The sequence below is a fragment of the Dipodomys merriami genome, unplaced genomic scaffold (genome assembly GCF_024711535.1).
Source record: "Dipodomys merriami isolate MVZ:Mamm:240054 unplaced genomic scaffold, mDipMer1.0.p SCAF_7, whole genome shotgun sequence".
In the NCBI taxonomy this organism is placed as follows: domain Eukaryota; kingdom Metazoa; phylum Chordata; class Mammalia; order Rodentia; family Heteromyidae; genus Dipodomys; species Dipodomys merriami.
This window is the reverse complement of record NW_027206290.1, coordinates 19374114-19396591: the sequence shown is the minus strand read 5'-3', so window position 1 is coordinate 19396591 and position 22478 is coordinate 19374114. Positions and strand designations below refer to the sequence as shown.

The window sequence follows — 22478 nt, the reverse complement described above, 5'->3', positions numbered from 1 at the left end:
GTGACACTGTAAAGTGCTAGCCTTGAGCTGAAGTACAGCACCCAGACCAGAGTTCAGGCCCCACAACCAACCAAAAAAAAAAAAAAAAAAAACTAACAAGCAGCAGGGCATTGATGGCTCTAGCCCGTAATCCTAGGTACTCAGGAGGCTGAGATTGAGATCTAAGGATCAGGGTTCAAAGCCAGCTAGCTCCAGGAGAAATTCAGAAAGACTCTTATCTCCAATAAACCACTCAGAAAACTGAAATGACACTGTGGCTCGAGTGGTAGAGCACTACTAGCCTTGAGCTGAAGAGCTGAGGAACAGGGTCCAGGCCCAGAGTTTAAGCCCACAACCGTACAAAAAAAAAAAACTAGCAAGCAAAATAAGGCCTATGAACCAAACAGTTCTGAGGAACACTTTTAAAAGAAAGTCCCCAGGGACATTTCTTTTTAACTTGTTTGCTTTTTTGGTCCTTAGCAATACTTGGGGGCTTGAAAGTAGAGCTTGCACTCTCAACTCAGCTTTTTCACACATCGTTAGCACTCTACCATTTGAGCCATGGCTCACCTTCCAGCACTTTGCTAGTTACTTTGAGATTTAAAGAAAAAAATCTCTGGGCTGGGAAGGTGGCTCAGTGGTAGAGCGCTTGCCTTGCAAGCCTGAGGCCCTGGGTTCGATTCCTCAGCACCACATAAGCAAAAAGAAAAAAAAAGCCAGAAGTGGCTCTGTGGCTCAGGTGGTAGAGCACTAGCCTTGAGCTGAAGAGCTGAGGGACAGTGCCCAGGTCCAGAGTTCAGGCCCCAAGACTGGACCAAAAAAAAAAAAAAAAAATCTCCAAATTTGGAGACAAGATTTGACTGCTTAGCCGGGCGCTGGTGGCTCACGCCTGTAATCCTAGCTACTCAGGGGGCTGAGATCTGAGGATCACGGTTCAAAGCCAGCCCAGGCAGGAGAGACCGTGAGACTCCTATCTCCAATAAACCACCAGAAAACTGGAAGTGGCGCTGTAGCTCAAGTGGTAGAGCACTTGCCTTGAGCTGAACAGCTGAGGGACAGCGCCCAGGCCAAGAGTTCAAGCCCCACAACTGACCAAAAAAAAAAAAAAAAAAAAAAAGATTTGACTGCTTGGGCTACAAATGTGACTTATGTCGTAGAATTCTTGCCTTGCATGCATGAAGCCCTGGATTCAATTTCTCAGTACCACATAAACAGAAAAGGCCTGAAGTAGTGCTATGGCTCAAGTGGTAGAATGCTAGCCTTGAGCACAGAGAGGCTCAGGGACATTGCCCAGAACCTGGATTCAAGTAGCAGGTTTAAAAAAAAAAACAAAACTGTTTTGAACCTTGATTCTTGGGGTTGGGAAGGTGGTTCAGTGGTAGAGCACTTGCCTTGCATGCATGAGGCCCTGGGTTCGATTCCTCAGCACCACATAAGCAAAAAGAAAAAAGCCGGAAGTGGCGCTGTGGCTCAAGTGTAGAGTGTTAGCCTTGAGCTGAAGAGCTGAGGGACAGTGCCCAGGCCCAGAGTTCAGGCCCCACGACTCAACCCAAACAAACAAACAAACAAAAAAGAGTAAAATGGATTTGATGTTGGTATAATTTGTGGAGGGGAAGGGAAAAAAACAAATCGTTTAACTAGGGATACAGGTGGACCCATTGCAACAAAGAGATGTACAAGTCGTTATGTTGAAAAAAATGAACCTAACAACTTTGGTCGGGGGTGAGGGGAGAATCAGGTAGGGGGAGGGGCGGAGTATGGGAAGGGATGGGAAGGGGAAACAAAGAGGAGGCAACAATGCTTGATAAAAAAAGTATTCCTTGCCCATGTAATTGTAACCCCTTTGTACAGTATTTTCACAATAAAAAATAAAAGAGTAAAATAGCCAAGTGATCCCTAATAATTTTAGGGATAATATAAGGCAACGTGACAACAGACAACAGTTCACTAATCTAACATATTAGGTGAAACTTTCAGTGGGCAGGTCCCTTCACTGCACAGCCAACGACAGAAGCTGGCATATTGCAAAATCAAAATTTAGCATAAAAGATGTTCAAGAGAAATAGTAGCACCTGCCTGTTTGAATGTCCTTCCAGAGAACCCAGGATTTAGAACTGTCTTCAAATATGATGAAGCAGCTCTGTTTCAATACATTTATCTGTAATACAGAGGAATTTGATGATTTCTTAAACATGTAAACATGAAGTTAAATTAAAAATCATTTAAAATTTTTACTTCAATAAAAACAAAACATAACTTGCCTTTTTGATAGTTCCAAGATAAAACAAGCCATCTGACCATCTAGCTAGGACATCCTGACCCTCTTCAAATTTACATGCTGGCTTTTTGGTTTTATGTCCATCCTGTAAAGACAGCTTGGTCAAGGATGTTGGGGTCTTTTGGTTTCGACGTAAAGGAGACCGCTTGTGGACCAGTGAATTACCTGCTCCTGTAGAGTCTCTGTTTGGAGAATACAAGACCAAATAAAATTTAAAGAACTTTTACCATGACATATTTGACATGTTAATCAAATATTTTAGTCTATTAAACCCATTAACTTGAAGGAAATAGAACAAGTACTTCAAGTCACAAATACTCCCCAAATAAGTTTAAAACAAAATAATAATTCTCAATACCCATTCATTACTTTAGTCCAAAGTAAGACTACAATTCTGCAAAACTCTACCATAAACATATTTGAGCAGCTGTCAACAGCTATAAACTGAGGCAAGCATAGCACAATTATGAAGAAAAGCTGTCTCGAATCTCATGGCTGTGTTTCAATAAAGAAAGAGAATTGGGCCAGGTACCAATGGCTCATTCCTATACTATGCAAGAGTTGAGATCTGAGAATCAGGTTTCAAAACCAGCCTAGGCAGGAAAAGCCCATGAGACTCTTATCTTAAATAATTCACAAAATACCTGAAGTGGTGCTGTGGCTCAAGTGGCAGAGTACTAGGCTTGAGCAAAAGACCTCAGGGACAGCACCCAGCCCAAGTTCAAGCCCCACTACCAGCACAAAACAAAAAAGTGATTTAAACCTTATGTCACTTGACAATTAAGATATATTAACTATGGAGGGCAGGGCTGGGAGTGTGGCTCAGCGGTAGAGTGTTTGCCTAGCATGCATGAAGTCCTGGGTACCACATAAACAGAAAAAGCCAATAGTGACATGGTGGCTCAAGTGGTAGAGCGCTAGCCTTGAGCAAAAAGAAGCTCAGGCTCAGGGACAGTCCCTGAGCTCAGGACTGGCCAAAAAAAAAAAGTCTAACTATGGAGGGCAGTAGATGGGTGTATTTACAATAGTAAATATACTATTATAACTACTATACAGGAAATAACTACTAAATTTACTCTTTTTTAAAAAATTAAAAAAAAATTAAAACCACAAATTTCACAAAATTGCATCCAAATGAAGTACATTTCAATGAGAATATTGAGCTTTAAGACTGGGAATGTTGCTTAGTGGTAGAGTGCTTGCCCTGGGTTCAATTCTTCAATACCACATAAACAGAAAAAGCTGCAAGTGGCTCTGTGGCTCAAGTGGTAAAGTGCTAGACTTGAACAAAAGAAGCTCAGGGACAGGACCCAGGCCCTGAGTCAAACCCTAGGACTAGCCAAAAAAAAAAAGTTTTAAGCAAAGATCTCAAAATGATACATTTCTACTTCAACAAACCTAAAGACAAATAATTATGTATGAATAAGACACATGAATTAAATGAGTAAGTGTAATTTACTTACAAGTTTATTCTATACAACATAGCATAATGCTACCAATAATTCTCTTTTCAGTTATCAAGTAATAGTCTAAACTTGATTCATAATTCCAACTCTATCATTTACCTTAAAATATAATGAAGTATAATATTTCACTGTTCTGATGTAAGTTGTTTTACTAATTAAACATACAATGACAACACAGAGAATGAAAGAGCATGAATATGGTTGAAATAGATTGTTTACAACTATGAAAATGAAACAATGTAAACTACTAAAATTATTTTGGGAAGGGAAAAAGAGGATAGGGAGTGAGATTAACTAGAATACATTGTAAACATGTGGAAATGTAACAATGAATCCTCTCACCCATATAACTTATATAGGATAATAAAAACTAAATAAAGGGAATGGGAATGTGGCTTAGTGGTAGAGTGCTTGTCTAGCATGCATAAGGCTTTGGGTTCAATTCCTCAGTACTACAGAAACAGGAAAGGCCAGAAGTGGCACTGTGGCTCAAATGATAGAGCGCTAGCCTTGATCTGAAGAGCTCAGGGACAGAGCCTAGGCACAGAGTTCAAGCCCCACAACCGACAAAAACAAAAACCAAAAAACTACAAGTATGTGTAAACTATGCCCACACATTCATGTGCAAGTTTAAAATTGCTAAAATTGATTTTACTACATATATAAGACTCTACCCATAATTCAGGCAAGACAATGCAGGGTTTTTATTATAATAAAGCAAATCTTTGGTCCTAAGAACAAGGAAGAAGAAACAAAAGAACAGTATGTCCTGACAAGCTCCTAACTTTGCCTGAAGAGTTAGAAGAAAAAAAAAACTTCCAAAAACGCAAGTATGAACTGATCCAAATTATGAACTAAGGTCACAAAATATAGAAGGGTAGCCAAGAAGAGTTCAGAATTAACAAAAGGTAAAATCAGGTCTTTCATTACCAATATCAAGTGTCCTATCCACAGAATATTAAATCAACTACTAGTGGTAAATTATACTTCTAGAGATGATTCAACTTGGTTAAGTTTCCCAGGATGGTAATAGTTGGCTATTGATATTGTTGACTTTGAGATAATAAAATGCTGCAGAACAACTGTTCTAGCATTGTTTTGTATCAGAGAACCTTGGTTTTTTTGTCGGTCATGGGGCCTGAACTCTGGGCCTGGGTGCTGTCCCTCAGCTCTTCAGCTCAAGGCTAGCACTCTACCACTTGAACCACACCAGCTTTTTCTGCTTATGTGTTGCTAGAAATCGAACTCAGGGCCTCATGCATTCAAGGCAAGCACTCTACCACTATGCCACCTTCCCAGCCCAAGAACCTTGTTTTTTTTAACTTACAACTTGTATTTCTTTTTTTCCAAATTCTTTATTTTGAAAACTGACAAAAGAAGTCAGGCACTGGTGGCTCACATCTGTAATCCTAGGTACTCACGAGGCTGTGAGCTGAGAATCAAGGTTCAAAGCCAGGCCAGGCAGGAAAGTCCATGAGACTCTAATCTCCAATTCGCAAGCAAAAATAAAGCTGGAAGTAGAGCTATGGCTCAAGTAGAAGAACATTAGCTTTGATCAAAAAAGCTTAAAGAGGGCTGGGAAGGTGGCTCAGTGGTAGAGTGCTTGCCTTGCATGCATGAGGCCCTGGGTTCGATTCCTCAGCACCACATCAGCAAAAAGAAAAAAGCCGGAAGTGGCGCTGTGGCTCAAGTGGTAGAGCGCTAGCCTTGAGCTGAAGAGCTGGGGGACAGTGCCCAGGCCCAGAGTTCAGGCCCCACGACCAGACCCAAAAAAAAAAAAAAAAAAAAAAAAAGCTTAAAGACAACATCCAGGCCTTAAGTTCAAGTCCCAGTACTGGCAATTTTTGCTAATGTATTTGGATGTTGCACACATTGATAGCCTAAATTTCTTTAAAACAAAGAACCTTCTCTTATATAATCTTCAGACCATTATCATATCAAGTAAACTAAACACTGGTACATTATTAAAAAAACAATCTATATTCATTTTTTCCAACTTGACCTAAAAATGACCTTGACAGGACTAAAAGCAGGTAGAGACACAAAGGTTTAACCACAAACAAGGTAAGCTAGGCAGCCCTATTGCCAACAGTCTGGCAATCCTAGAAGCAAAATAAGCATACAGTTTTTGAAATCTTTAAATCCAGCAGGAAATAATGGTTTGACAATGACTCTGGCATCACTGTTTGGCACTGGAGAAGAAGTGGCTATCTCATAGTTCTATAGCCAGTTGCTATAGGGAGCCTATCATTTGAGACTGAGCTACTCTGGGAACCTGAAAACAAGAATACCAAAGCAACAAAGCTTGTCCCTGGGGACAAGCTGCCACAGTGCTTGGGCACTAGAGGCAGTTGAGAAAGGAGACAGATTGGACAGTGACCTACTGAGTTTAAGGAACAAAATTTGACACAGTCAGTGTAACAAGAGTGAACTCCACAGCTTGAAGATTCCTACAGAGACTAAGAGGTCCAAGCCTGTGGTCAGCACAGGCTCAGCTTCTAGAGAGTTGTGCCTCATTGATGCATGTGGTTTGTTGCAGGTTAGGACAGAGAGCTCTGAGACCAGGCCATGAAGGTTTTTTGATTGCTGCTACTTCCTATATCCCTCAGGATAGTTTACTGAAAGACAGAATGTGACAGCCCTAAGACAGGCAGGCAAAGTGCCAGGTTCCCGTGGTTCACCACCTCCAGTGTAGGTCTCAGTGCCAGTTGTATCGCCCACTCTCCGTGGCCTGGATATTTGCTGTCCTGGTGCACAAACAGGGGGCCCTCTGGTGTGAGTTGGAATCTGACCAGTACACAGGCCACAAAGCTCACTGGAGCCAGTAGCAATTCCCAGCATGCAAAGAAGAATGCTTCTATAGTGAACAGAGCCCTGAGACTGACACCTTAACAGAGCTGGCCTTGTCCACTGGAGCATCAGCCTGAAAAGTGAAAACTGACAACAGTAAATTCTAACTAGGACTCACTGACCACACATACACCTCTCACAGATTCCAATAGTCAAGGAGCCGGAAAGGAGCTTCTCCAATACTTTGTCACCTTTCAACTTTTTTTCCAACATCTTTCATATTGTAATAATATTTTTATTATTTATGGGGTTTTTTGTTTTTTTGGTTGGTTGTGGGGCTTGAATTCTGAGCTTGGGTGCTGTGCCTCAGCTCTTCAGCTCAAGGCTAGTGCTCTACCACTTGAGCTACAGTGCCACTTCTGGTTTTCTAGTGGTTTATTGGAGATAGGAGTCTCAGGGTCTTTCCTGCCCAGGCTGACTTTGAACCGTGATCCTCAGATCTCAGTCTCCTGAGTAGCTAGGACTACAGGCGTGAACCACCGGCGCCCGGCTTAATTCCTCTTCATGATTTTGCCTCATTTTATTTACAAGAGATTTTGGGTTGTTTGCACACTTTCTCACTTCTCCCTTCTATTGTAGTTCTAAGGTTTAAACTCAGGGTCTCACATTTAGTAGGAAAATATGCTATCATTTGAACTGTACCCACAAGTCCTTCTTGCTTTAGGGTAATTTTCAGATAGGGTCTTATTTTGTGCTTGTAGCCCAGTTCAGACAAATCCTCCTACCTATGACCTCCCATGTAGGTGGGACAACAGAAACATACCACACCTAGAATGCTAGTTGAGTTGGGTGAGGATCTCACCAAGTTTTTGTTCAGGCTGGCCTCAAACAGCAATCTTCACAATCTCCCCCTGTATAACTGGAATTATAGGTATAGATTACCATACCAGCCTTAATTAATTTATAACTTTATAGTTACTCTATATTATTCTTGTAATTTCCTTTTCTGGTTACTGGTAGTCTAATAGTTGGTTTTAACTGTTTTTAATTATAGTAATCTATCTGGTTCCTTTTGTGTCACTACAGTTAGAGCAGTTTCTTTTCTCCACTCTCAGTGGTACTAGGGTTTAAACGCTCAAGAGGTGGCTCCTAAACATACCTACCTCAAAAAATTCCAGCACACTAGCCAAACAATGGAATCAACTAAGGTACCTAACAACAGATTAAATGATGTGGTGTGGGTGCATATGTTTGTGTGAATGTTATATATAATACATCTGATGGAACATTATGGTCATAAGGAAAAGGAAGCCAGCACTGGTGGCTCACCCCTATAATCCTAACTACTCAAGAGGGTGAGATCTAAGGCTAGCAGTCTGAAGCCAGCCTGGGCAGGAAAGTCCATGAGACTCTCATCTCCAATTCTCAACTGAAAATAAAGCTGAAAGTAGAGCTGTGGCTCAAAGTGATAAGGCACTAGCAATGAGCAAAAGAGCTCAGGAACAGCACCTAGGCTCTGAGTTCAAGCCCCACAACCGACAATAAAATAAAAAGCAAAATGAAATGCCATTTGCAAAGAAACAAATGCAAGTAGAGTACAACTTAGTGAGATAAATAAAAAACAAAATATCGTATGCATTCATTAAGATGTGGGAGCTAGACCTAAAAGCCATACATACTAATGAACATGTACCAAAGGATATATATCCACAGACATAATTACTTATATGGATAAACTTAGAACATGAATCAGGCTAACAGACTATTCAGGAGGAGAGAAAAGAATGGGAAAAAAAAGTAAGTTATTTTGTAGTATGTTCCAAATTATCTATGAAGCAATATAGAAAATCTCAACAAAAGCTAATGACCAATAGGGCCAGAAGGGGAGAAATAGATTCTGTTGGTGGGTGGGGACTTTGTGGGAGAGTTTTGCAGGAGGGGAAGAGGCTGAATACTGTTGAAATAATTATTTGCAACTATGAAAATGAAACAAGGAAACCTGTTGGGGATATTAAGGAGGATTAGGAATATGATGAAGGGAGTGAGACTTATTGGAATACAGTGTTAAGATATGGAAATAGGGCTGGGAAGGTAGCTCAGTGGTAGAGCGCTTGCCTTGCATGCATGAGGCCCTGGGTTCGATTCCTCAGTACCACATAAGCATAAAGAAAAAAGCCGGAAGTGGCGCTGTGGCTCAAGTGGTAGAGTGCTAGCCTTGAGCTGAAGAGCTGAGGGACAGCACCCAGGCCCTGAGTTCAGGCCCCACGACCGGACACACACACACAAAAAAAAGATATAGAAATATAACAATGAAATGCAACAAAACAAAAGCAGAAGAGATGATCATCCTAAGAAGCATGCAATCATAACAAAAATAATAAATATGAAAAGAACAACATGATTCTTCCAAGTTCACCCCTCAATAACTTGATCTAAAGACTGATATTTAGAAATACCTAAGACTTGCGGGCACTGGTGGCTCACTCGTGTAATCCTAGCTAATCAGAAGATTGAGATCTGAGGATCACAGTTCAAAGCCAGCCCAGGTAGGAAAGTCCATGAGACCCTTATCTCCAAATGAGCCACCAAAAAGGCAGAAGTAGAGCTGTGGCTTGAGCACTAGATCTGAGTGAAAAAAGCTCAGGGATAGTGCCCAGGCCAAGTTTAAACCACAGGACCAACACACACACGCACACGCACACGCACACGCGCACACACACGCGTGCACACACACACACACACACCTTGCATTTTAGTAAACTGGGAGTAGATGCAGATTGACTGGCCAAAAACACAAGCGGATTTAAAGATGCTATAAATAACTATGACTAGCAATTTGTTTAAATCATTAATAAAGAATCTCCCTATCAAAAAAAAAAAGTTCGGGCTGGGAATGTGGCTTAGTAGTAGGGTGCTCATCTAGCATGAATGAAGCCCTAGGTTCAATTCCTCATTACCACATACACAGAAAGAAAAAAAAAGCAGGAAGTGATGCTGTGCCTCAAATGGTAGAATGCTAGCCTTGAGCAAAAGAAGCTCAGGAACAGCGCCCAGGCCCTGAATACAAGCCCCAGAACCAGCCAATTTCCTAACAAACAGACACAAAATACTTACAATCAACATCATAGTAAAAAATAATATTAGTAATGGGTGCCGGTGGCTCACACCTGTAATTCTATCTACTCAGGAGACTGAGATCTGAGGATCACAGTTGAAAGCCAGCCTGGGCAGGAAAGTCCACGAGACTATCTCCAATTAGCCACCAGAAAACCAAAAATGGCACTGTGGCTCAAGTGGTAGTGCGCTTTGCTGAAGAGCTGAAGGATAGCACCCAGGCCCAGAGTTCAAGCCCCATGACCAACAAAAAAAAAAAATTTTTTAAGCTGCTTAGGGATAGTGGCCAGGCCCTAAGTTCAAGCCCCAGGACTGGCAAAAAATAATAAATAAAATAAATAAGCAAAATAAGCCAGATACTGGTGGCTTGCACCTATAATTCTAGCTTCTAAAAGGCTGAGATTTAAGGATTGTGGTCCAAAGCCAGCCCGGGTAGGAAAGTCAGTGACACTCTTTTTTTTTGGGTCTGGTTGTGGGGCCTGAACTCTGGGCCTGGGCGCTGTCCCTCAGCTCTTCAGCTCAAGGCTAGTGCTCTACCACTTGAGCCACAGCACCACTTCTGACTTTTTTCTTTTTGCTGATGTGGTGCTGAGGAACCGAACCCAGGCCTCATGCATGCAAGGCAAGAGCTCAACCACTGAGCTACCTTCCCAGCCCTAATGACACTCTTATCTCTAACAAACTACTCAGAAAAAGTCAGAAGTGATGATGTGGCTGCAGTGTCCAATACAGCTCTTGCCTTGAGTACAAAAAGCTCAGGGCCAGCCCCTAGTCCCAGGACTAGCAAGAAAAGAAAGAAAAAAACAGGCTCAAGCCTATAATCCTAGCTCTTCAGGAGGCTGAGATCTGAGGATTGTAGTTTAATGGCAGAAAGTGAGTGTCACTCTCATCTCCAATTAATCACCAAAAAAAGCAGGAAGTGGAGCAGTGGCTCAAGTGATAGACTGCTAGCCTTCAGCAAAAGCAGCTCAGGGACATTGCCCCAGGCCTGGAGTTCAAGAACCAAGACTTGGCCGGGTGCTGGTGGCTCACGCCTGTAATCCTAGCTACTCAGGAGGCTGAGATCTGAGGATCACGGTTCAAAGCCAGCCCCTGCAGGAAAGACCGTGAGACTCCTATCTCCAATAAACCACCAGAAAACCAGAAGTGGCGTTGTAGCTCAATGGTAGAGCGCTCGCCTTGAGCTGAAGAGCTGAGGGACAATGCCCAAGCCCAGAGTTCAAGCCCCACGACCAACAAAAAAAAAAAAAAAAAAGAACCAAGACTTGCAAGCATGCTCACAAAAGGAAGCCTAATGAAAAGTCTTCAATTCAAATCAGAGTTAGATATTAAACAGAATATATAATAAAATTCTGAACAGAGAACTAAAGCAAAAAGAATAAGTTAACGAAGTATTAAGCCTATAATCCTAGCTACTCAGGAAGCTGAGATCTGAGGATAGGGATTCAAAGCCAGCCAGGGAAGGAAACTGTGAAACTCTGATCTCCAATAAACCACTCAGTGGTCCCGTGGCTCAAGTGACAGTGCACTACTAGCCTTGAGCTGAAGAGCTGAGGGATAGCACCCAGGCCCAGAGTTCAAGCCCCAAAACTGACAAAAGAAAAAAGAAAAAGGGGCTGGGAAGATGGCTCAGTGGTAGAGCGCTTGCCTTGCATGCCTGAGGCCCTGGGTTCAATTCCTCAGCACCACATAAGCAAAATGAAAAAAGCCGGAAGTGGCGCTGTGGCTCAAGTGGTAGAGTGCTAGCCTTGAGCTGAAGAGCTGAGGGACAGCGCCCAGGCCCAGAGTTCAGGGCCCACGACCGGACCCAAAAAAAAAAAAAAAGAAAAAAGAAAAAATTATTAAATAAATCTGTATCATTTAGAGAAAAAAAACTTTAAGCAGGTTGTTTCTATAATGCAAGTTCAAAAATTGCACATTTCATCCTGATAAACGTAATTTTTAATGCCCATTAATAGTATAAATATTCAGTATCAGGAAATAGATATTTTGTTTGTTTTGTTTTGTTTGGCCAGTCCTCAGGGCCTTGGGCACTGTCCCAGGAAAGAATTCTACCATTAAGCCACATTCTGAGACCTAGGTGCACGTTTTTTTTTTGTTTGTTTGTTTTTCTGGTCGGTCATGGGGCTTGAACTCTGGGCCTGGGCACTGTCCCTAAGCTCTTTGGCTCAAAGGGAGCGCTCTACCACTTCAGCCAAAGCACCACTTCCAGTTTTGGGGTGTTTAATTGGAGATAAGCAGCTCACAGATTTTCCTGCCAGGGCCGGCTTTGAACTGTGATCCCTGAGGATCACAGCCTCCTGAGTAGCTAGGATTACAGGCTTGAGCCACCATGCCCTGCACCTGGGTGCATTTTTTATGTTTCTATTTATTTATTTATTTTGCCAGTCCTGGGCTTAGACTCAGGGCCTGGGCACTGTCCCTGAGTTTCTGGCCAAAAGCTAGCACTCTACCACTTGAGCCACAGCACCACTTCCAGCTTTTTCTGTTTATATAGTACTGAGGAATCAAACCCAGGGCTTCATGCATACTAGGCAAGCACTCTACTACTGAAGCACCTTTCCAGCCCTAGGTGCATGCTTAATTCAAATTCTTAGAACATTTTTAGCACTTCAGAAAAAATTGTAGGGGCTGGGAAGGGGCCTCCAAGGGTTCAATTCCTCAGCACCACATAAACAGAAAAAGCTGGAAGTGGCACTGTAGCTATGTGGTAGAGTGCTAGCCTTGAGCTGAAGAGCTAAGGGACAGCGCCCAGGCCAAGAGTTCAAGCCCCACAACTGACAAGCAAGAAGAAAAAATTGTAGGTAAGTTTTAATGTGTGAATTCAAATACATTTTCATATGGAGGAATTCAAAACAAAAGACAAGGTTGGATTCGATTCCTTAGCTCCAGGACTGGAAAAAAAAATGCATTCCTTCTCAGGCTTCACTGCAAATATTTGGGAGTGTAAATTACATTCTCAATAGAAAACATAATGGTCTACATCAAGAAATTTTAAATCAATTCTTTCCTTGCTTCAACTACTACTAGGAACGCACCGCGAAGACTAAAGAAAAACAAAAAAAAGGTTCCATTTTAAGCACTGTCCAACATCCTAAAAGGTCACTTCGAAATTTAAGTGTATTTTGTCTACAATAAATATTTTTAAATTTAACTGCTTTTGCAATTTGCTGCTTTAAAAAATTAAGGAATCTTCAAAGGAAAATGAAAACATGGACGCCAAAACAGCTTGTACACAAGGTAGAACACAGGAGGGTCACATGGAAGCAATCTGAAGGAGAAAGTACTTCTGGAGCAACTGAAGTCAAATTAAATTAAGACACTATTTACATATCTCTAGCTCTGTGCTGACCTCATATGGTGCTTTCCTATATATTATGCACAGGTCTACCTATGTTTGCATACCTGAATTCGTATTGTATAGTTTCTATCTTTAATCGAAGTTAAACATTCCACGGTCCTTTTCCCATTGTTCACAAATCCTCACTATTCCTCAAATCACACCCCCCTCCCCAATAAATCCATCTGTTCCTGCTAATGGCTTCCAAAGACATAACCAAGAACACCAGATTGTAAAAGAGTTCTGGCACTAACGAAATATTATGTTAAGAAATCCTGGCTAATTAGTGGGAAAAAAATCCTTTAAACCAATACCTTTCACCAATAGGTTATGAAAGTGAACACAATACCTATGATAAATTTAGAAAGGGAGATAAAGTAGAGCTAAATTGAACAGAAGAAATGTCTCAGATTTGGGGGCGCTCCTCAGACTTAGGAGCCACTCCTCAGATTGGGGGGGGCACTCCAAATATATGGTACCTGTTCCCCTTTAAGCCTTCCAAGCTGGCTTCCACGCTCCACTTCAGTGTTCCCCAGATCCTTAGATTCTCTGCAGCCGGCTCACTAGAACCCCCCTTCCTCCACTTCCACCACCCTTTGGTTTTCCAGAGCTACTTCCCTTAGCGACCCCCATGGCCCCAGGCAGCCGCTCCACTAGGCCCTCGTATCTTCCTCAGTCCCCCATTTCCTGGCGGCTCCTCCCCTCGCTTCCCCAGCCCCTCGTCACCAGGTTCAGCCAGCCCCATCAACCGACTCCCGCCCCCAGGTTCCTTCCTGCCCTCCACACCAGCGCTTCCCCGTCTCAACGTTTGACGGGTTCGCCGGGCAGCCTGGCACCTCCTTGTACCCCCGTTTTGTCCAACCGTCTACAGACCGACCCCTTCTTTCAACGAAAATGCCACCGCCACGGCACCCACACACGGGAGCCCCCACCCCACCTCGGTCCTCCATCTTTCCCCCGTCCACTCGCGTCCTTTCTCCTCCTCCCCGGCCTCCTGCGGGAGAGCCGGCCCCGGCCGCCGGCCCTGGCCGCCGGCCCTCACCTCATTCGGTCACTTCAGTGGTGCCAACCGCTTCATACAGGAAGGAAAACACAACCCCTCTCGGCCCCGCGGGCGCTTCTCCGGCGAGTCTGAGTCCTGACCGGGCACCGCCCCACCGGGAGCCCCGCACATACGCGGGAACAAACCGAGGTCGGTGGGGAGGGAGACGAGCGAGCGTTCTCACACCGGCCTCAAACACAGACCACTTCGCTACAGCCCCTCGCCATTTTGGTTTCCCGCGGACTGCCGGTGCATTCTGGGAGCGCGGAGCCACACTGGGGCCGAATGGCTGCGCTCCAGGGCCGTGGAGGGGCGGGGACTACGCAGCCCGCGCGGAAGAACACGGCGTCCTGCGTCCGCGGCCGGAGATGAACAAAGAGGGACTCTTTAACGCCGCCGCAGCAAGCCGGGTTCTTCCGCCGTCGGCGCCGACACAATGGTGAGAGCAGCGCCCGGCGGCCGCCGGCGCTCCTTTCTCTGCCGGCGTCCGGCCTGACCTGCGGTGTCCCCGAGGAGAGCGGGGCTCGGCCCGTCGTGCGGGGCCGGCTTCCTACGGGTGGAGAACACCTGCGCAGAAGCACGTTTCTTTCACCTTCCGGGCCCCTGGGCAAGGGAGGAGGTCCAGGGCCTCACTTTTTACTCTGCAGCCTCGCACTCCTTATGAGGACCTGCTTCCTTGGAAGATTGTCAGACTTTTTCTTTTTCCTTTGACGGTGAAAGGAATTGAGGGTGGGGGGGGGAGGCTAACCCTCCCCCCCCAGCCGTCCCCCCGCCCCACCCGCTTTGCTAACCTGCTTTGCAAGCTTCCCTCCTTTGTAGTGAAATCTGAAGATGCTGTCGGTGCAGTTGCGGTTCATTTTAGGAATAGAGAACTTCGCTTCTAGGGCAGCCTCAGATCTAATGCCCACTGGGGTCCCAAGTTACAAACTACCCCCTCCCAGTGCTTATCTCTTAGAATGTGAAGGTGTAACCCGGCTCCTTTTTGTAACCACACGTAGTACCTTTATACTTCAGTGGCAATATTTTTACATCATTTCATGGTTTCTGTCCACTATTGTTTCACAGGGATAATGAATGCCCTGGGTTATGGGTGTTGGTTTTTTTGTTTTGTTTTGTGTTTTTCCTCTCTGAAAAAAAGTAGCTCTTGTGGCCTTAGCTTCCTTTGTTCATTGTTAAGAAGGGGTTCCCTGAAACTAGGTGCTCCAGATCTGACAGATAAATATACTCGTGTTATCCAATATGGATGCTTTTGTTCCGTTATCGTTCGACATTTTTAGCACTCCGGTTATATTTTCCTCTTGCTTCTCCTAAATAATGGTCTTAATCTTTTTAAGTCTTTCTTCAGCTTCTCTGTTTCAGCTACCTTATCTTTAGGACTCAGGATCCTGTGCTTAGGTAACTTCTCCAGCCCCGCCCCCTCCCTTCTGGCCCAGAGGCTTTCAGCAGTAGCATCAGAAACAGCTTCCCCTCAGGCAATTGGTGAAAGAGTGTCTCCCATGAGTCACCCCACCATAAACTGCCCTCTATGGTAATCTAGAAGGTATGTCCTCTTCCAGTGGATGGATTGTGACCCATTTGCCTGAAGCACAAGTACCCCTCATAGGCTTGAGCCACAAGCACCTGGAAAAACATATATTTGGTCTACAAGCACCTGGTAAAAACATACTTAGTCTACAAGAACAGAGTTAAAAACTAGCTCCCAATGGCTCACACCTCTAAGTGTACCTACTCAGGAAGCTGAGATCTGAGGATCACAGTTTGAAGCCAATCCAGGCAGCAGTAAAGTCCAGGAGACTTATTCCAAATTAACCAGCAAAAAGCTACAAGTGGAACTGTGGCTCAAGTGATAGAACACCAGCCTTGAGTTGAAAAAAAAAACTAAGGCAGTACCTCAGCCCTGAGTTCAAGCTCAAGGACTGATACAAGTACCTGTATGTCTGTGTGCGCGCACGCACGCTCATACACAGGAAATGAGTTCAAATTGCCCAAATTAAAAAAATACTAGAGGGGCTGGGAAGTTGGCTCAGTGGTAGAGCGCTTGCCTTGCATGCCTGAGGCCCTGGGTTCAATTCCTCAGCACCATATAAGCAAAAAGAAAAAAGCCAGAAGTGGCGCTGTGGCTCAAGTGGTAGGGCACTAGCCTTGAGCTGAAGAGCTGAGGGACAGTGCTCAGGCCCAGAGTTCAGGACCCACAACCGGACAAAAAAAAAAAAAATACTAGAAATATTATTTAAATTCTATAGACACTAGAGTCCAACTGAACTGCTCACAGAGACAAAAGATTTATCCTTACCAGACATTTATTAAATTATTGTGACCCTCAAGGAATAATCAAATGGAAAAAAATGCATGCAGTAATAAGACATATTAAGTAACTAAATGCTGAATATGCGATGAGTATTGTAATTGTTATATGTATAGGTTGGTTGGTTGGTTTGCTGGTTCTGGGGCTTGAACTCAGAGCCTGAGCCCTGTTCTGGAGTGTCTCTATGCTCAAGGCAAGTGCTCTACCACTTGAACCACAGCACCACTTCCAGCTTTATCTGTTTATGTGGTGCTGAGAAATCTAACCCAAGGCTTCAACCATGCTAGGAAAGTACTCTACCAGTAAGCCACATTCCCAGTCCCTGGTATATGCATTTAGAAGAATAAGGTTGGCATAAAAGGCCTTCATTCCCTCAACAGTCACTTTTTGCACATATCAAAGAAGCTATAGGGGCTGGGAAGGTGGCTTAGTGGTTGAGTGTTTGCTTTGCATGCATGAGGCCCTGGGTTTGATTCCTTAGCACCACATAAGCAGAAAAAGCCAGAAGTGGTGCTGTGGCTCAAATGGTAGAGCACTAGCCTTGAGCTGAAGAGCCGAGGGACAGTGCCCAGGCCCAGAGTTCAGGCCCCACAACCGGCAAAAAAAAAAAAAGGCAAAGAACCTATAGCAGACCCAAAATGGAGTCATTCAAGCAAAAGTTCCACATTCCAAGCAGAAACCTGAGTTGTTTACTTAAAAGATCTGAACTTTGGCTGGGTGCTGGTGGCTCACAGCTGTAATTTTAGCTACTCAGGAGGCTGAGATCTGAAGATTGTGGTTCAAAGCCAGCCCAGGAAGGAAAGTACATGAGACTTCAATTAACCACTAGAATACCGGAAGTGGCACTGTGGCTCAAGTAAGTGGTAGAGTGCTCATCTTGAGCTGAAGAGCTTAAGGACAGCAGCACCCAAGCCCAGAGTTCAGACCTCACAAGGGAAAAAAAAAATCTGAACTTCCAAGTAATCAGGAGAGATAAAATAGTCAAATCTAGGACTGGGAATGTGGCTCAGTAGTAGAGAGCTTGCCTAGCATTCCTGAAGCTCTAGGTTCAATTCTTCCATACCACAACACACTGAAAAAGACGGAAGTAGCACTGTGGTTCAAGTGATAAAGTGCTAGCCTTAAGCAAAAGAAGCTCAGGGACAGTGCCCAGGGCCTGAGTACAAACCCCAGACCCAGGACTGGCAAAAAAAAAAAAAAAAAAAGTCAAATCCCACTAAGACAACAGAATCTATATCATATCCTTAAAAGAAACTAGGAAATTAACCTTGAAATGATCAGTTTAGCCAATGGTGAACTGACATCTGCCATCCCAGTATTTGGGAGGCTGTGACAGGAGAATTTTGAGTGTGAGGCCAGCCTGGACTACATCACAAAAACCTGCCTCCTAATTGGCAGCTTCTCTTTTTGGTCTGATTCCTGAACCATCAATTAAGAAGTCCACTTCTCTCAGATCATACTCAGACTGAAGTCACATGTACGGCTCTGAATAGTCTCTGTGGAGCCCAGCCTTTCAGCCCTCCAGGCAATGTGAAACACAAATGAACTGACTTTCAAGCCACATACTTGCTAAATACCAAAAAGAACCTCAGTCAGCACCACGTGGAAATGCATCATGCAGCTGAGCTCTGCCCCAAATCCTAACACAGGAAATCTTCAGGTACAATGAAAATATTCTTTTTTTTTTTTCTTTTTGCCTGTCCTGGGGCTTGAACCCAGGGCCTGGGCAATGTTTTGAGCTTCCTTGGCTCAAAGTTTGCACTCTACCACTTGAGCCACAGTGCCACTTCCAGCTTTTTCTGTGGTACTGAGGAATTGAACCCAGGGCTTCATGCATGCTAGGCAAGTACTCTACCACTAAGCCACATTCCGAGCCATGAAAAATATTCTTTTAAGGGGCTGTTTACGTGGGAGACCAATTTTTTCATCTGTGTAGATCAAGGGAACTTGACTAGATGATCTCTAAACTTCCTCTTGTTCTAAACTACGCTAACTCTATCCCTTATTTGGTGATCCATCTGAAATGAAAACATTTTTTATCTGATAAAGGAAAAAGCATTTTTGTAAATATTGTTATTATAAAGGTGATATACAGAGGAGTTGTAGTCTCATAAGTCAGATAAAGAGTATATTTCTCTTTGGACAATGTCTCCCCTTCCCTTGCCCTCTCCCAGAAGGAGAAAAAATTTAATTCATTTATAGAACTGTGAGAGTGCAAGGAAAGGGGTCACATTCTCCAAAGAGAAATGTACTCTTTATCTGACTTATGTAACTGTAACCCTTCTTTTTTTTTTTTTTTTTTTTTTTTTTGTCGGTCGTGGGGCTTGAACTCTGGGCCTGGGCGCTGTCCCTCAGCTCTTCAGCTCAAGGCAAGCGCTCTACCACTTGAGCTACAGCGCCACTTCCGGTTTTCTGGTGATTTATTGGAGATAGGAGTCTCACGGTCTCTCCTGCCCGGGCTGGCTTTGAACCTCGATCCTCAGATCTCAGCCTCCTGAGTAGCTAGGATTACAGGCGTGAGCCACCAGCGCCCGGCAACTGTAACCCTTCTGTACATCACATTTATAATAACAACTTAAAAATTAAAAATAAAGTAAAATGAACCCCTGTACAGATCAGGGCTCCTGAGCCTGGCCAAGGTTTTGAGACTTGGGTAAGAAGAGAAAGTAGGGGAGAGGGTGGAGATGGGAAGGGATGGGAAGGGGAAACAAAAGAGGAGGCAACAATGCGTGATAAGAAATGTACTCATGGGCTGGGAAGGTGGCTCAGTGGTAGAGCGCTTGCCTTGCATGCATGAGGCCCTGGGTTTGATTCCTCAGCACCACATAACCAAAAAGAAAAAAGCCGGAAGTGGTGTTGTAGCTCAAGTGGCAGAGCGCTAGCCTTGAGCTGAAGAGCTGAGGGACAGAGCCCAGGCCCAGAGTTCAGGCCCCACAACCGGACACAAAAAAAAAAAGAAAGAAAGAAAGAAAGAAAGGTACTTGCTCATGTAATTGTAACCCCTCTGTATGGTATTTTCACAATTTAAAACAAAAGAGAGAGCGAGAAAGCAACAGCTCTTTCCATGCCAGAGTAAAGAGAAGATGGGGTCAGAGCTGCACAGAAAGAGAAGAAATCTGAGGTTTTAGGAGCTGAATAGCACACTGGAGCATGGCTCAAGCAGTAGAGGGCCTGCCTGGTAAAGTAACAAGCCCTGAATTCAAATCGCAGTACTGCCAGAAGAGAGAGAGATGATCATCATCATCACCACCATACCAGTGAAGGTTTCTATGCTCCAGGAAAGGTGGTAAGAGACGGGACTTGAGAGGGGGGAGAACTGACTTGCCAGCCCCCCGCCTCCTACTAGTCATTCCTTCTCCCTTCAGGATGTCAGTCCCCTTCTTTGCATGTCTCAGTTGTATGCCCAAATACTGCAATGCTTTGTCCTGAGTTCAACAATGAAACTCCTGGGTAAGAGGCAACAGTACTGTGGCCTGGACATAAAGCTAGGGGCTGCTAAGTTGTATCACTATGAAGTTACTCAAAAAGACACATCTGAGCCGGGCGCTGGTGGCTCACGCCTGTAATCCTAGCTACTCAGAAGGCTGAGATCTGAGGATCGAGGTTCAAAGCCAGCCTGAGCAGGAGAGACCGTGAGACTCCTATCTCCAATAAACCACAGGAAAACCGGAAGTAGCGCTGTAGCTCAAGTGGTAGAGCGCTCACCTTGAGCTGAAGAGCTGAGGGATAGCGCCCAGGCCCAGAGTTCAAGCCCCACGACCGACTAAAAAAAAAAAAAAGACACATCTGTAGCAGGGTGCTGGTGACTGGGGCCTGTAATCCTAGCTACAGTAGGCTGATACCTGAGGATCTCTGATCAAAGCCAGTTCATGAGACTTATCCAGAAAAAGCCAGAAGTTATCCTGTAGCCCTAATGGTACAATGCTAGTTAGCCCTGAGCTAAAGGAGCTCAGGGACAGTGCCCATGCCCTGAGTCCAAGGACAAGAAAGAAAGAGGGAGGGCAGGAAGGAGGAAGGGAGGGAAAGATCTAATGGTGCTAATACCATTATTAAAGTTTATTTTGACCAGGCCCCTGCCAGTGGCTCACGCCTGTAATCCTAGCTACTCAGGAGGCTGAGATCTGAGGATCATGATTCAATGCCAGCCCAGGCAGGAAAGTCCAGGAAAGTCCGTGAGACTCTGATCTCCAATAAACCACTAGAAAACCGGAAGTGGCACTGTGGCTCAAGCAGTAGAGCCCTTGCAGGGACAGTGCCCAAGCCCAGAGTTTAAGCCCCACGGCTGACCAAAAATGTTTACTTTGCATACTGCATGAAATAATGTGTACATAAATGCTTTATTTTGGGCTGAGAAGGTGGCTCAGTGGTAGAGCGCTTGCCTTGCATGCCTGAGGCCCTGGGTTCGATACCTCAGCACCACATAAGCAAAAAGAAAAAAGCCAGAAGTGGCTCTGTGGCTCAAGAGGTAGAGCGCTAGTCTTGAGCTGAAGAGCTGAGGGACAGTGCCCAGGCCCAGAGTTCAGGCCCCAGGACCGGACCCAAAAAAAAAACAAATTTCATTTTTTTGTTTTTGTTTTTGTCAGTCATGGGGCTTAACCTCTGGGCCTGCACGCTGTCCTTCAGCTCTTCAGCTCAAGGCAAAATCTCTACCACTTGAGCCAAGTGCCACTGGAGGTTTATTGGAGATAAGAGTTTCACAGTCTTTCCTGCCCAGGCTGGCTTTGAACCGCGATCCTCAGATCTCAACCTCCTGATTAGCTAGGATTACAGGTGTGAGCCACCAGCGCCCAGCTCATGGTTTTTCTCTTACAGCACTTATTACATATGTAACTGTCGTATTTAACTCAACTGAGCTGCTGGAGGGGTGGAGAGCTTCATTTTTCTCTTGAAAATTCACCTAGCAAGAATGTGAGCCAGTCCTGGAAATGTGACTTAATGGTAGAGTCCTTGCCTAGCATGCATGAGGCACTCAGCTCATTCCTCAGTACCACATAAACAGAAAAATCCAGAAGTGGTGCTGTGGCTCAAGTGGTAGAGTGCTAGCCTTGAACAAAAGAAGCTCAGCCCAGGCCTTGAGTTCAAGCTCCAGACTGGCAATAAATAAATAAATAAATAAAACGAACATGAGCCACAAAGTAGCTCTGACATGAATGGTAATATCAATATCATTTAGTTCACAATGTTGAACATTTTGCATGTAAAGGACTGGGCTGTACACCATAAACAGTCAATTCAAGCATTATTTTAAAAAAACATATATAAGTCAATCTGGAGTACTTAGTGTCTGGAGATCTGACATTACTAAGTAATTGAGGGAGGAACAGAAACATGGTAGAGGGTGAATTTGTTCAATGTGTACTGTGTGCATGTAAGGAAATATCACAATGAAACTCTTATGTTACAAATGTATACTGATTCAAAAATTAAAAAAAAAAAAAATATATATATATATTTGGTCAGTCGTGGGGCCTGGGCTCTGTCCCTTAGCTCTTCAGCTCAAGGCCAGCGCTCTACCACTTGAGCTACATCACCACTTCCGGTTTTCTGGTGGTTTATTGGAGATAGGAGTCTCACGATCTCTCCTGCCCGGGCTGGCTTTGAATCTCGATCTTCAGATCTCAGCCTCCTGAGTAGCTAGGAGTACAGGCGTGAGCTACCAGCGCCCGGCCTAAAAAATAAAATATTTCTAAATTAACATATATGCAAACCAGTGCATCTCCCAAATAAGGATGCTTTGAGTAAAAGCATACAACTTGAATATTAAACCAAAAAATAATTGAGAAGTAAATGAGAAAAATTCCAGGAATGAGGCCAAATTCAGCGTAATCCCATGAAAAATAAAAAGCTGGCCAGAAGGACTGGAAGTTTGGGTAAGTAGCAGGACACCAGCTATGAGCAAGCAAATTCAGTAAGCCTATAGCCTTGAGTTCAAGACCGATACTGGCAAAAAAAGAAAGAAAAGGAAGGAAGAAAGGAAAGAGAAAGAGAACAAAAAACAAGGATAAAGAAGGTGGTTGTGTCTCACTGTGAGAGGCTTCGTAAGACAAGGGTATTGCCTAAGACTTCCCGGACTGCGGGAGTCATCAGTGCAACTTGAATAAGCTTCAGGCAGAGGTCTATTGCTTTGCTGTTCCTTGGAAATGGAGACTAGAAATATGTCCAGC

At 44.2% G+C, this 22478-nt stretch overlaps 1 protein-coding gene across 8 annotated transcripts in view; it reads right to left on the bottom strand.

Moving 5' to 3' along the window:
- Nucleotides 1-14276, bottom strand: part of Mtf2 (metal response element binding transcription factor 2) — an 86523-nt gene extending 72247 nt beyond the window's left edge. For 4 of the 8 annotated variants that reach the window (XM_070007678.1, XM_070007677.1, XM_070007681.1 and 1 more), the window contains exons 1-3: nucleotides 14010-14276; nucleotides 2241-2439; nucleotides 2056-2137 (exon numbers count right to left, since the gene is read on the bottom strand). In XM_070007678.1, the coding sequence (XP_069863779.1) occupies nucleotides 2056-2137; nucleotides 2241-2439; nucleotides 14010-14014 (286 nt within the window). In that variant the 5' untranslated portion in view covers nucleotides 14015-14276. Of the gene's footprint in view, nucleotides 1-2051; nucleotides 2138-2240; nucleotides 2440-14009 lie in introns of those variants that run through there. The other 4 variants (XR_011368784.1, XM_070007679.1, XM_070007683.1 and 1 more) reach the window with 3 other exon arrangements.
- Between the last annotated feature and the right edge of the window lie 8202 nt (nucleotides 14277-22478).